We start from the raw sequence: 15,587 nt of genomic DNA, 5'->3' as shown, positions 1-15,587 counted from the left end.
TTACGGCTCGCCTCTCCCACACACTGTGAGGAGTGAGCTCTTTCCTGTTCATCCTAACTCCACTAATTCCAGGCCGGGCAGTGGTGGTGCAGGCCTTTAATCCCAGCACTTGGGAGGCAGAGGCAGGCGGATTTCTGAGTTTGAGGCCAGCCTGGTCTACACAGTGAGTTCCAGGATAGCCAGGGCTACACAGAGAAACCCTGTCTCGAAACAAACTAAAAACAAAGACCAATTCCAATTGTAAGACATATTTCTATCTAATTAATGATGGTTTACAGAGCAGTGAGGGATGGCTTTCAGTGGCTCTTGGCACTGGCGGGCACCATGGCCGAGATGCGGGATTGAAATCCTGTATGTCTGCTCCCGGAGTGTGGCTCTGGGAAGCCTTGCCTGTTTAGTCAGCCATGCTGTGGCCAGCAAGGCTCCGCTGTAGGACTGTTCCTTAAGTTTGTCACAATCGTGTTCTTCCTGCACCTGACGCTTGTATTTCTCCACACTGACATTTTCATCTGTATTAGAAGTTGGAAATTCTTTTAAAGGCTAGTGAGGCTATTTCAACTTATTGTGAAATATCATTAAAATACTCTTCAATGTTTTAATATTAATGTTGAAATGTCTTTTCAAACAAGACTTTGTAACACTGCACTTTTCTTCCCAACAGCGCATTATTAAAAGTATCACTCCTGAAACACCAACGGAAATTCCGTGTGGGGACATCCGCATGAATGCTGTGTAACACACTGAGGGAGAGGACATGGCCTCCCAGCCCCCCACCCCTCATCTCTGAAAAGCTCCACCTCGACTCCTCCCCTCTAAGCCAAGCTGATGATGTAAGGTCTTTCTCCATGGAGACACAGTCCTAAAGACTATGGTGCCCAGACTCTTGTGGGTTCCAACCACTTCTTTCCATGAACTCTCTTGGACTTACAGCCACATTAGCTGGTGACACCGCTGAGCTGACCTCTTTTGGATATGTGAGGAGAGGAAGGAGGGGATGAACGCCACCCATTCATCTGCTAGCTTCAGGTTTAGATTAGGTCTGTGAACGTCTGTATCATGTTTTGGGTACGATCATATTGCCCTGCATCTGTTTGCTTCTAAAGCCTTCAATGTTCATGAATACATAAACCACCTAAGAGAAAACAGGGATGTCTTGCTAGCCATATATATTTTCTCAGTAGCATAGAACTCTGTAGCCGGAATCTACTAGAACTCTGTGACCCACGTGCTGCTGTGAAGTTAAGAAAGGAAGATGTAAAGACGCTACACTGAAAACTGATATATATGTGTGAGCTCTTGTGTCTGTCCATTGTTGTCCATGTCCCCTCAATTTCAACACTCCGGGTCCATTACAAACTATATAAATGGCCTCTAATTTTTCTTACATTAAACAGATTCTACCTACTCCATTGGGTTCGTGTTATTAGAAGCACGCTGTGTTACCATCTCCTTTCCCGGTGTCTCTTCCACCACCCACCTCCCTGTTAGGCATTCAGGATAAAGGTCCTTGGGTAAACCTGGCCTGTTCTATCAGTCACTGTGGCCACTGCTTTCCAGATGGTTGTAGCCAGATGCAACTTCCACGTGCAGTTGGGTATCTGGCTTAAATGGCTGAGGGTTTGACCATTCAGGTTATTGGTCCTGTGGAGCCAGGGCAACCCTGACTTCTACTTAGCTCTGGGGTACATAGGTCTAATTCTATGAGCTAAAAGGCAGATCTTCTCCACCCGGGAGCAATCAGAGAATCCAACTTGGCTTTAAACGACCGCCCTTCACCGTGATCCCATCTTGACTCTGCCAAGGGGTCCTGATGACGAGTTCTAGGATGCTTTCCAAGTGAATGGCTTTTCATCCATGTGAGCGTGGTACTGATTACGTAAATATGGACTTGGGTGACTTAGGCTTGGATGAAAGAAAGCATGGAGGCAAATCTTACCTTGAGGCCTGAGATTCCTTCATTAAAACCTTTATGGAAACAATCGATAAAATCAATTACCTGGCACTCTATAACTTCAAGTCCTCCATATAAAATTTAAATAAACTTCGTAAAAAGAAAGTCCCAGCTTGGTGTGGTAGAAGCAGGAAGATCATGACACTAATGCCAGCTCGGGCTACATAGTGAGACACTGTCTCAAAGAGCCGTGAGCGTGGGGGAATCCATATATGAAAGGCTTACAGTTATCCTACTGTAGGTGTCTCCCTTGGCTCCATTTCCTCAGTGGTGTCTTCCTTGAGCGTCTTCTGCTATCTCTGTGCCTCTTGCTCACCCTTCATAATTCTTTGATGTGCTCATTTGTGCTTTTTTCCCCACAATATTTCCTTACTCATCTGAGCTTTTGAGGAGCTTCCTAAGATGTTAGAGGGAAGGAGGGATTGGAGCTGTCTCTCTTCTGACAGGAAAGAACCTTTGCCTCTCAGCCTGGCCCGCTGCCTTCTCTTTACTTTCTTATGAGCCGAAGAAGAAGAGAAATTATCTACGGGTGGCCTTGCAGTCAGTGGTAAACAGTTCTGCAAAATTGAAGAATCTTGTTTTTTTTTTTTTTTTTCTAGACAGAGTCCCAACTAGCCCAGGCTAGCCTCAAACTTCTTCTTATGTAGCCAAGGATGACCATGAATGCTGGGATTATATGCATGTGCCATGATGCCAGGTTTATGTGGTCCTGGGGATGGGACCCAGGAGTTCATACATGCTAGGCAGCATCTTAAGTATATCCCCAGCTTAAGATAGATCCTCGTTATCTCAGAGACACACACTTTTCTCAAAATACCACCTTTCCCATCTGTTTCTCAGTAGCTTAGAGTAGCCTCGAACTCAAGATCCTCCTATATTAGCCTGCCTTGTGTTGGGATGACAGCCAGGACAACCAAGTTAAACACAAAAAAAATAATTTTTGCAATAAGCACTTACTCAAACTGAATTAAGAATGTTTTGGGGGCTGGTGAGATGGCTCAGTGGGTAAGAGCACCCGACTGTTCTTCCGAAGGTCCAGAGTTCAAATTCCAGCAACCACATGGTGGCTCACAACCATCTGTAATGAGATCTGACTCCCTCTTCTGGTGTGTCTGAAGACAGCTACAGTGTACTTACATATAATAAATAAATAAATCTTAAAAAAAAAAGAATGTTTTTGGCAAGTCAGACATTCAAGGAATTATACAGAGCTTTCAGTGTTGGAGGTGTCCTGCAAGTGAAAAGGGCTATCCAAAGCACCTGTGGCCTTCAATTGTTTGCATTGGTGTCTGATCTCCATTTATCTATAATATAGATTTTTCCTCACAATTTTAAATTTATTTTTAATTTAATTTTCAGTTTTATAAATTTTATTATGAAGATAATCTTGCAATTAAATATCACACACCAAAATGAACCAGACCCAGAGGCTATTCACATCAGTGCATTTCTATACAGTTATAAGAGCCATTCTAAAGTTCTTTTCCTTTTTGTTTTTCAAGACTTGGTTTCTTTGTAGCCTTGGCTGTCCTTGCCCCTAGCTTGGGGTGAGCAGAGCTGCACCCAGTAGAACTAAAGCCTTTCCAGGATTACCGAAAGCTGAGCAGCAACCTTGGGGGTCCCGGATTGTCACGGACTCCCCCATCTAGAAGGCCCTTCTCTGGTCTCAATTCCCGTCTCAAGGTCCCACCTTCCACCTACAGTGGAGTATTCCGAACTCAGCGCATTGACCTCTACCAGCAGGCTTCCCCACCAGATGCCCTGCGCTGGATGCCAAAGCCTTGGAAATGGGCAGGGCCACCTTCTTGAGAAGGACCTCCCCGAAGAGCAGAGGAGCCTGGGTCCCGGGGGGAGAAGGAGCCTAGATTGCCCCCACCCCACTGAGGGAGTTCCCCCTGACCCCCATCCCCGGGGCTTGTATATAGATTATAAATATATAAGGGGGAAAAGGTGGGTGGGGAGGGGTTGTGGGTCTGGAGTCTCACTTCCCCTCTTCTCCTCCCCTAGTCCCCTATCCCTGGGGCCGTTTGTTAAAAAAGAATAATAAAAGAATTTTTTAAAAAAAGAAGGAAGAATTAAAATCCATTGTTGATAGAATAACCACAATGTCCCATTATAATCTTTAAAAATGGCCAGGCTTGTGAAGGGAGAGGAAAAAACACTACCTGTACTGAAGGAAAGCAGCTAACGCTAACAGAGAGCGTCAATATAGAATTCAAAATACAAAGGCATCAGGGGTGTAATGGAAAAGTTCAATGTCTCCATGGACTTGCAAGATCTGTTTTTTTGTGTTTTGTGTTTTTTGTTTTTTTATTTTTTTATATATTTTTTTATGAAATCAGAGAATACAAATTGTCTAAAGGAAATTTTAGTAAAAGATGCAATACCTGGAGTGAAAAATCCAAAGGACCCACAAAACAATTCTGCCCCATGGGCTAGGGAGGTATCTCAGTACTGGGCTTGGATCCCTAGACTCAAGGTAAAAAATCTGGAGGCTGAGACATATTTATAATCCCAGCACTGGGGAGCAGGAAGAGGCAGATCCTGGAGGCTCACTGGCTAGTTAGCCTGGCCTACACGGAGTGCATTGTCTCAAAAAGCAAGATGAGTCTGGTGTGGCTAGATGCCTGTAACTCCAGAGCAAGATGGAGGCAGGAAGGTTGCTGGGGCCTGCTGGTGAGTGTCAGATCCTGTCTCAAAGGAGTGATAAAGCAGGACACAGGAAATCACACGCACACACACACACACACCTAAACATACACACACATCTAAACACACACACGCACATACACACTCGCACATACACATACATACACACACGCACACACATACACACATACGCACACACACACACACACGCGCGCGCACACACACATGCGCGCGCGTGCACATACACACACCTAAAAACAGGGTTAAAAGTACTTGTTGCCTTTGCAGAAGACCCAGGTTTGGTTCCTAGGACAAACATGGTGGCTCACAAATATCTATAACTCCAGTTCTGATGCCCTTTTCTGACCTTCTCAGCCAACAAGACCAAATATGGTACACATACATACATACATACATGCTGGCAAAACACTCAGATACATAAAATAAATATAATTTTTTAAAAGAAGAAAAACAAGGCAATGGCCCCTGAGGAATGACATCTAAGGTTGATCTCAGGCCTCCACACACATGTAGCTACATGTGCAGCTGCAGCAACACACATAGACATACATGAACATACACGAACATACATATACATGAACACAGAGTTTGGGCCTTGTGAAAGCCAAAGTTGGTAGAGAAAAATAAAGGATAAAAATTCTGAAACAGGTGGCAATATTGAAAACTTAATTATAGCTAGACATAGTGACACACGCCTTTGATCCTAGCACTTGGGAAGCAGAGGCAGGTGTATCTCTGTGAGTTCAAGGCTAGCCTGGTCTACAGAAAGAGTGCCAGGACAGCCTGGGCTACACAGAGGACTCTGTGTCCATCAGCATCCCCAGCCCATTCCAGAGTTAGTCCCAAAAGGAATAAGCTGACTAGGGACTTATCTGGCAGAATTAAAGGATGTAAGAGTGATCAGGCTGAGAAACGGCCCTGGAACGAATGGCAAAATAACAAAGTCCCAGAAGTATGAGGAGACCCTGAGACCTAGGGTGGCAGCCATGGGAACTGCACAAGCCTGAGAGAAATTCTGGAAAGAGAACAAAGGGAAAGGAAGGATAAGCTAGCTGATGAAACCAAAGAGGAAATGAACTATCAGAGCTTAGGGAGTTAAGAGAACTTTCTAAGCCTCCAGAGAAACAAGCACACTAGTGAGGGAGCCACACAGCAGCAGTGGGTATCAGAGAGCAACAGGTCAGCTAACATTTTCAGTGTCCCAAGAGAAAATGATCTGAGACCTCTTCTTTTTGTCCTATGTTAAATTAGCATTTAAGCAGGGCAGTGGTGGCACACGCCTTTAATCCCAGCATTTGGGAGACAGAGGCAGGTGGATTTCTGAGTTGGAGGCCAGCCTGGTCTACAAAGTGAGTTCCAGAACAGCCAGGGCAAGGGCTACACAGAGAAACCCTGTCTCGGAAAAAAAAAAAAAAGAAATTAGCATTTAAGTGTGATGATGAAACTAAGATGATTTCAAACCTCCAAAGTCTCAGGAAATTTACCATCCAAAACTCTCCTATTGAGCAATTTATGAAGAGGCCAGTGGGACAGCCCTGCAGTAAAGGCACTTGGTGTCAAAGCCTGGTAACTTTAGTTCAATCCCTGGGACCCACATAAAATACATAAAACATAAAAAAAAAGGCTTACTCAAATATGCTCCCCAGAAAATGAGAGAGCAAATCAAGCCAGAATGAAAGGTTGGATTTGAGAAAAAGAAAGTAAAACTCAGACTTGAACATAAAGCTGGGGGAACATCAACATGATTTGAGCTTCCTGTTTGTACAAGAGGTAGGAAATGCTAGGCTGGAAGCACAGAGCTTAGAGACTGAGAATTAGGTAATCTTAGAGATGGAAGGAAAGAGAGAGATACAAGTTAGAGGACCAAGTGGCCTCAGAGGTAGAGGATGAGGGGGAAAAACCCCTCAGAATTGGAGAAAGAAGGAATCTCAGATAGTCTAAGGTAGAGTGGGAAACAGGTGGGAGGAGGGAGAGATCTATGGGGAAGAATAGGAGGAGGAAGAGATCTATGGGGAGGATGAAGAGGAGGGAGAGATCTATGCGGAGGAGGAAGATGGTGAGATTTCAGTATCCTGAAAAACAGGACTCAGCCTCCTCTCAGCCTCTGTTGTGGGGTATCCATCAAAGAAGACTGCTTGGACATGGGTTTAAGCCAATAGAAAGTCTTTATTAGCCCCAAGCGACTACATTGGGTGTTCGGGATCCAAGGGTAGCCCTGAGCCTTTCTCAGGTTGAGCTTTTAAGCACAAACACCATGTCCTGGGTTAACATGCTTCGGTTAAAAAGAGCAGGCAGCCAGAAGCAGAACTACAGAAGCCAAAAAGGCAAGGCTAGGACATTTAGAGACTTTCCCATAACTATGGACTTTGATGGAGTAGGCCTTTGTTTTAGTTTTGTCAGGTGGTGCTATCTATGTGCAGAGTTTTGCAGCCTGAACGGTACTTCCATCATGGAGTCAGTTGTGCTAAGGCCTGGGGTCCTGCTACATCTCTCAGTGTGGAGAATGCAAAGCATGGTGTTGAGGAAATAACCTGGGGTGGCTTGAGATTAGTGTAATTGGTTTGGTAGTGAATTTTGACAGAGTGGAAGGAGGAGGAAGGGGAAGAAGGGGGAAAAAAAGAGAGAAAGGAAGAGGAAGAGGTGGAGAAAGAGGGAGAAGAAGAGGAGAGGGAAGATAGGGAAGAGGTTGAAAGGAAAAGCTATCTCCAAGACTAAGAAAAAGGTAACTTCTTACATGAACCTAGAAGAAATTGCCTCTTGTTATTTGGCTTGGGACCCTAAGGAGAAAAAGTTGCCAAAATGAAACCCAGAAGAAAGAGAGAAAGAAAGAAAGAAAGAAAGAAAGAAAGAAAGAAAGAAAGAAAGAAAGAAAGAAAGAAAGAAAGAAAGGAAAGAAGGAAGAAAGGGAGGAAGGAAGAAAGAAAGAAAGAAAGAAAGAAAGAAAGAAAGAAAGAAAGAAAGAAAGAAAGAAAGAAAGAAAGAAAGAACAGCATTGGAGAACCCAGTCTAACCTGGTGGCACTTGGCTTCTCTCTCAAAACACTAGCGATATGGACCAGTGATCCTAAAGCACTCTCATGTACAAAGCCAAGTGTTCTCATATGCCACCCCATGGGACACAGAAGGAGAGAAACTCAGCAGAGAAAAGCTTTCAGCCTTGAGTCCTGTATCCAGCCAAATTAGGATTTAATTTTGTGACTAAAACCAAGGGGAAATTTTATATTGAAGAATTTCAGAAGTTTACTTCTTTCACCAAAACACCCCCCAACCAAATTTCAATAAATAAAATTGGAAAATGAACTTCATATCTCATAAGACAGATAGATGGTTAACAGCCACATTTGCAGACATGTAGAAGGAAATGCTAGGAGACAAACTCCTCTCTGTAGCAGTGAGGCATAACTGAGTGGGAAGACCCACCTGTGAGGAGCCGCCCTTGCAATCGCCATTACAAGATGGCGATGATATCTGGTGTTCTAACTAGTAAGCAAGTAGTCTGCACATGTGCTGGGGTATTTTTCCATGCCTTGTGCCCTGCCTGTCCCGTGGCGTCATCTGGGCTAATGGTGAGCAGCCAGTCAGGGAGGGGCACGTCTCCAACCACTCTTTGTGGGTTATAAAAGGACTGAGTTTCCTGTATTCGAGGTCTTCCTGATAAGTAAGCAATAAAGCTTTGCCGTAGAAGGATCCGGTTGTCCGAGTGTGTTTTGCTGGCGAAACGTTACAAGGACACCCACCCTCAGCATGGGCAGCATCATTCCCTTTGCTCAGGAGCCACAGACAGAATAGAGAGGAGAAAGCTGTGTGCCATGTTCATGTGATGCCCTTGATCCCTTAGGCTCCTCCAACCCTTCCTTCCCCTCCTCCTCAGGACTCCCTGAGCTCTGTCACCTACAGAATGGGACAGTGGGACTCTACATCTGCTCCCATCAGCTGCCAGATGGAGTCTCTCTGGTCTCTCTAATGATTATGTTAGGCTCTGGTACCAGCACATCCTGCATGCATGGCAAACAGTAGGTTGCAGGTTTTATGGCTGGGTTGGTGTCCCAATCCCTCCACTGGTAACATGGCCCCAGAATCAACTGACTGCGACTCAAGTGGCCTCACAGAGGTCAGGGAGCCTGCCTGACTCTGACCTAGGTCCTCTGCATATGCGTTATGGTTTTGTAGCTTGGTGTTCTTGTGGGAAACCTAACAGTGGGAATGGGGACTGTCTCTTACTCTGCCTGCCTTTCTGCCTTTGGGACCCTTTTCCTGCTGGGTTGCTTCAACCAGCCTTGAGTCGAGAATATGTGACTGTCTTAATGTAGCTTGTTATGCCTTATTTGGTTGATATCCCTAAGAAGCCTGCTCTTTTCTGAGGGGAAGTGAAGGGTGGGAGTAGATCTGGGAGGGGGAAAGAACTGGGGGATGGGAGGAAGGGGAAACTGCAATCAGGATGTAATATAAGAGAGAAGAATAAATAAAAAGGAAAAATTCTTTCCTTTATTCATTTTACATCCCAATCGCAGCCCCCATCCCTTCCCTCCTCCTAATCCCATCCTCACACCCTTCCCCCCCCCCCCATCCCTTACTCCCCTTCTCCTCTGAGAAGGCCCTGCAGTGGGTACCAAAGGGAAATTTTTCTTAAAAAGAGAGAGAGAGAGAGAAAAAGCCAAACCAAGTAGTAGCATTTATCTCTATCTCTCTGCTCCTCTACTGTGGATACAGTGAACCCAGCTTCTTCACACGGCTGCCGACATCTGAAGATCTTCCCACTGACACTCTCACAGTGTGAGCCAAATAAACCCTTCCTTCCTTCCTTCCTTCCTTCCTTCCTTCCTTCCTTCCTTCCTTCCTTCCTTAAGGTGTCAGGAGCGATGGTGGTGCACACCTTTAATCCCAGTACTCAAGAGGCAAAGGCAGGAGTTCAGGCCAGCAGAGGGTACACAGAGAAAGCCCTGTCTTTCTTGAAAAACAAACAAACAAATGCCTTCCTTACAGTGCTTAGTAAGGTATTTGGTTAGAGCAACAAGAAAAGTCAGTAATAAAAAGTTCCTGTTTCAAAACTGTAACCATGCAGCCTTCAGAGTGCAGCTGTCAATGCAATTTCAGACAGAAAAAGTAGCAGAAACCGGGGAAGAGGACAAGAATGGCAAGATGAATCAGAACAGGAAAATCTGCGAAGGTGGATGGACTCAAGAGAAGGGAATTTTATTTATCGTTCATCTTGGTGTGATTTTTATATATATATAAAAACCTTCCATTCAAAAAAGTTTAAATTCTAACGGTAAAGATAAAAATCTTAATTGTAGTGCTGGAGAGATGACTCAGCAGCTAAGAGCACTGACTGCTCTTCCTGAGGTCCTGAGTTCAAATCCCATCATGGTGGCTCACAACCATCTGTAATGGAATCCAATGCCCTCTTCTGGTGTGTCTGAAGACAGCGACAGTGTACTCACATACATAAAATAAACGAAGACGGGCGGTGGTGGCGCACACCTTTGATCCCAGCACTCAGGAGGCAGAGGCAGGTGGATTTATTTCTGAGTTCGAAGCCAGCCTGGTCTACAGAGTGAGTTCCAGGACAGCCAGGGCTCTACAGAGAAACCCTGTCTTGAAAGAACAAACAAACAAACAAAAAAAGAAGAAATCTTTTTAAAAAAATCTTAACTATAAATTATTAAACATTTATATATCCCCTCAAATATATCATCTACAAATATTTAACATGAAAACCACCTTGAGCTGGGCGTGGTGCCACACCTTGGTTCCAGCTCTTAGCAGGCAGAGGCAGTTGGACCTCTGAGTTTGAGGCCTGAACTGGAGTGAGTTCCAGATCGGCCAGGGCTGCACAAGTGAAACGAACAAACAAAACAAATCAGAAAAAAACAAACAAAAAACAAAAAAAAAGAAAACAGAAAACCGTCTTGAATTATAAATAATACATTTCAGAAAAGCTAAACAGGTTGTTACAGTTCTTTGTAGTCTTTGATGAGCTTTAGTCTATAATATGTCACTTAATTTGGTCACCGTTGGTTGAGAAAGCAGATGTTTGTTCCAAGGTCTGTGCAGGAAGACCCTGAGGCTGGGGGAAGTTGATTTCCTCAAGTCCTTAGAGCTGGGAAGTCTCAGAACTGGCCTACGTGTCTCTTGTCAACTCGAGACACAAATGTGTCACTGTTAAGCCACAACCTTTCCTTTCTTGTTTATTCCTGGGATCACACATTAGTAAAGATATCACAATAGAAAGCATTTTTACCAACTTAACGAGTTCCACAGCCTTACAAATTCAAATGCTTGAAAAATACCCAGATTCTTTCAAAATTCCGATTCTCTGTAAAAGTCTACTATCTCCGTTTCCAAAAATGTAGTTTCACCTGGGCAGTGGTGGCCCACACCTTTAATCCTAGCACTTGGGAGGCAAAGGAGGGAGATCTCTGTGAGTTTAGGGTCATTGTAGTCTACAGGGTGAGTTCCAGGGCAGTCAGGTATACACACAGAGAAACCCTGTCTCAATACTTCCCTGCCCCTCTCCCTCAAATTTAAAAGTCTCTTGAATGTGGGCTCTTGTAAAATCAAAAATAAATTAAGTGCTTCCTTACCAAAAGGGAAGAACAGGGACACTGTCACAATCGGAACACGGCAAAATCAAACTCCAACAGTGTAACGAACTCAATTATCTGGGATCCACTCACCATCTTTTGGCCTCCTCCAAAGGGCTTGGGTCACTTCTCTGGCTCTGCCCCACACAGCACAGACTACCTTTTAGGTTCAGGCCAGCTCCACTCCACACCTGTTTGGTGGTTGTCTCCTGGCACTGGCATGTCCAAAAGGATGGCGTCTTCTGCTGCAACTGGGCTGCTCTTTCACCAACAGCCTCTCCCAGCCTTCTCCCAGTCTCTTCAGAGACTCCAACCCTGGCGCATAGCGCCACGTCTCAGCTGCTCTCCAGGATCCTTCAAGCCTTCAAAACCAGTACCACCTGGGTGACTCTTACACTATCAAGTTCAGCTGCCAACAGGACGTACAACTTGGCCACTTCCAGAACACAAGCTTCTCTGTGCTGACCCCAAGGAAACATCATCTTAAAGAACTTAGGGAATGAATCAATCTCTCTCTCTCTCTCTCTCTCTCTCTCTCTCTCTCTCTCTCTCTCTCTCTCTCTCTCTCTCTCCCTTTCTCCCTCTCCCTCTCCCTCTCTTCCCCTCTCCCCTCCCCTCCCCTCCCCCCTCTTTTTCTGAAACAAATTCCCTCTGTATAACAGTCCTGGCTGTCCTGGAACGTATTATGTAGACTAGACTGGCTTTGAACTCACAGTGACTCTGCCTCCTGGAGTGCTGGGATTAAAGGTGTGTGCCACCACTGCTCTGACACTGCTTAACCACCGCAGATTCTTCAGTCCCAGCTAACCAGAACCACAGATTCATACCTCAGATGACCCAGTAGTCTTTGTTTCTTCTGAAACCTCATTAGCCAAGCCTCTATCACCTACACTGCTCTCAACATTTGTAGCTCCCGAGCTTCTACACAACAGCTCACTGAGCCCTCGACACACTCAATGACTTTTCTAGCTCTAAGTTCCAATGTCCTCCCACAATCCTCCCCAGAACAATATAGTCAGTCTGTCATAGCAACACCCCACTATCCTGGTAGCAACTTGTCTTAGCGTTACTAATTGAAGGGCTTTAGCAGGCCCACGCATGGCAAACATGGCACTGGCAGGCCTTGCTCTTCCTGGTTCCCTCTCTGTCCCTAAACTGCAAATTACATCCCTGAAGTTGGCAAACAAGGTCTATTCCCTTATATGGACACTTTGCCATGCCAGACTCATTCCTAAAGCTGATCACCCAGGTTCAGCTATCAAAGTGCTGAAATCCAGCAATTAAAAGCCCCCTTGGCTACCCTAATTAACATGCCTAATGAGAACATATCACTGAATCCTAGCCCATTCTAACATGGGCCTCCCCATTTTACCTCTTAAAAATCACACCTACAGGGTCATTTGCTGCTATTCTCTGTCAAAATCAGAAAACAGTCATCTTAACTTTTCTTTTCCACGTAAAAAATGATAGCTCTGTGAAAACAGGTGTTTGGGTGTGGTTTGTACCCAATTCTGGATCTGGGAGGGAGCACCCTGCTGTCTGTGGGGATCTTCACCACTGCTGCAGTGAAACACCATGGTCAAAGCAACTTGGGTAGGAAAGGGTTTGACTTACACTTCCACACTACTGTTCATTGAAGGAAGTCAGGGCAGGAACTCAGAGCAGGATCCTAGAGCTAGGCGCCTATGCAGAAGCCATGCAAGAATGCTGTCTACTGGCTTGTTTCTCATGGCTTGCTCAGCCTGCTCTCTTATAGAACCCAGGACCTCCAGCCCAGGGATGGCACCACCCACAATGGCCTGGGCCTTCCCCATCAATCACTAATTCCCCACAGGCCTGCCTACAGCCTGATCTTATGGAGGCATTTTCTCAGTTAAGGCTCCCTCCTCTGTGGTGACTCTAGTGTGTCAACTTGACATAGAACTAGCCAGGTCAGTTCTCAAAGTAAAGGACAATGAAAGCAACAGGTGGAGGCAGAAGTGAGGGAAAAAAATGCTCTGGAAATGAGGCTGCATGTCAGGGTCCAGTGAGCGCTCTTAACCACTAAGCCATCTCTCCAGCGCCTGTACTGTTAGTGACTGCACTGCATGTTAATTCTTGTTATTGCAGAATGCAAATGCCTTTTGTCAATGGGGATAAAGGGCACACTTGGAGACAGCATGCTAGTGTTTTGCCATGCTAAGGATGGTTTATAAAGGTCTAAGTGGAATATAAAAACATAAATATATGTATCAGGAGCCACCTGGGACTTTATCCTTTTTCTGAAAAGACACAAGCATAATCTTGTCTCCATGGGATAGCACCAGGCCCCTCCTGAGGACCTAGGTTCAGTTCCCATCACCCCACGCGACCATACACAGCCTCTGTGACTCCAGTCTCAAGAGGATCTGATGTCCTCTTCTGGCTTCCAATATTATACCTATTTTGTTCACGGCAAAAATGTTTACAGAAATTCAGTAGATTTCTTATCCTGGTGATTGTTCTACTTGATTTTGCTGCAACAACTACTGGCTTTTCAATGTATTCTGGCTCATCTACATGAAACTGTGAGACAGACCACAGAGAAAAGGCTGTCTTCACTGTGTGGCTGCATAACCTTCAACGTAATTACAGGGGGATTTTTATAAGTAGGACTTCTAGTAGAATTGCTCTATCTAAGGCAAACAGAATAAAAGTTGACAGAAAAAAAACCTATGCCACCTAAGCAATCAATATCTTTTCCTACACAAAGTATCCGATCTGTTTTGTGGAAGCATTTGAACTTCTGGGAGAGGGGAAATAAGTTTATCTGATCTCTTTGATATAATCTCTCCCTCCTTGCACAACATAATCAAATTGACTTTTCCAAGCACACGGAATAATCCTAAGGAACAATGTGTGCTCTCTCTGTCTCTCTCTCTCTCTCTGTCTGTGCTCCACCCTCAGTCTCATTGTCCCACAACTATGCTGCTTCCCCTGTGTAGTCAGTGCTTTCCAGTAAGTCAAGCAGGAATCTAGATATTCACTTTGTCATGTCTCCTCTTTGGATCTAAGGATATAATAATATTAAACATGATATTTAATATATAAGGTCTTATCTACTTCAACATACACAACCAAGCTTATTTTCCTAAAATGATAAACTCTTTGTGGTACAGTATAGTGAGATAAATTGTCTTTTTGTGATGGGAAAACTGGCCAGAGAACAACTTTCTCCCTGGTACTTATCCTTTCTTTACCCATGAATAAATTTACAGGATGTCAGGTTCCAATGACTTAGCTCAGAAACTAGTTTTATTTGAACATAGAGAGTTTTAACAAGCTTCAGTCTCCTTGCTGGAGTATATAAAACTTTTTTCATTCTCAGCTGACAGATTTAGTTACACACCAATTTAGTAATTTGCAAAATACAAACTTACAAAAAAAAAAAAGTGATGTCTTCTAAATAAAACCCAGAATTGAACATGAATGAAATTATTGCTTTTTCAATCTTGGACATCAACTCCAGGACCTTGTGCATGCCAGGCAAGAGCTCTACTACTGAGCTTTGTCCCTACCCTGGAAATTACCTTTACAGTTAAGTAAATGTTGAATTAAATGCAGTAGCATATTACTATCTTTATTTTTATTTAAGCCAAGTATGCTGTGGAGCAAAAAGTTTAAACATGCATGATCTAGGGCTGGGGAGATAGCTCAGTGGTTAAGCGCACTGACTGCTCCTCCGAAGGTCCTGAGTTCAAATCCCAGCAACCACATGGTGGCTCACAACCATCTGTAATGAGATCTGACGCCCTCTTCTGCAGTGTCTGAAGACAGCTACAGTGTACTTACACATAATAAATAAATCTTAAAAAAAAAAATGCATGATCTATCTCTGTTACATTTTAACAGGGATTTCAGAACATAAAACAATTTTCTCTATTTCCAAAATGTATATATTTTAACTGAAAAGATAGTATCTACAAAACAGTTTCTGTAACAAGAGACAAACTGGGCCTAGGGCTGGTCACTGCCTACAGTTCTAGCACTTGAGGGGCTGAGACAAAAGGATCACTTGAGCACAGGATTTCTAGAACAGCCTGGGCAACAGCCCATAACAACAATCCCCACCCCACCCCGACAGAAGCAGAACATAATAAAAAACAAACAACAACAACAACAACAACAACAAACTCCTCAGAGCCAGAAAGATGGTTAAGAGCCCTGGCTGCCCATACGGAGGACCCAGGTTTAATTCCTAGCACCTACAAGGCGGTTCACAGCCATCTATGACTTCAGTTCCAGGGATCCAACGCTTTCTTCTGGCCTTCTCTGTGGGTACTGGGCAGACACTGGTGCACTGACTTACATGTAGGCAAAACATCTACCCAGGTAATAAATAGTTAGCACAAAAACCTCAAAAGC

The 15,587-nt window shown here is 44.4% G+C and overlaps 1 protein-coding gene across 2 annotated transcripts in view; it reads left to right on the top strand.

The window, feature by feature from the left end:
• Slc6a4 (solute carrier family 6 member 4) overlaps positions 1 to 1,386 on the top strand; it is a 33,741-nt gene extending 32,355 nt beyond the window's left edge. For both annotated transcript variants that reach the window (XM_021176146.3, XM_021176145.3), the window contains one exon: positions 662 to 1,386. In XM_021176146.3, the coding sequence (XP_021031805.1) occupies positions 662 to 736 (75 nt within the window). In that variant the 3' untranslated portion in view covers positions 737 to 1,386. The remainder of the gene's footprint in view (positions 1 to 661) is intronic.
• Positions 1,387 to 15,587: the final 14,201 nt, after the last annotated feature.

This window comes from Mus caroli, unplaced genomic scaffold (genome assembly GCF_978045245.1).
Source record: "Mus caroli unplaced genomic scaffold, Mus_caroli_1 scaffold_13, whole genome shotgun sequence".
Classification (NCBI taxonomy): domain Eukaryota; kingdom Metazoa; phylum Chordata; class Mammalia; order Rodentia; family Muridae; genus Mus; species Mus caroli.
Note: the sequence above shows the minus strand (reverse complement) of the source record. Positions and strands in the feature narration are given on the sequence as shown.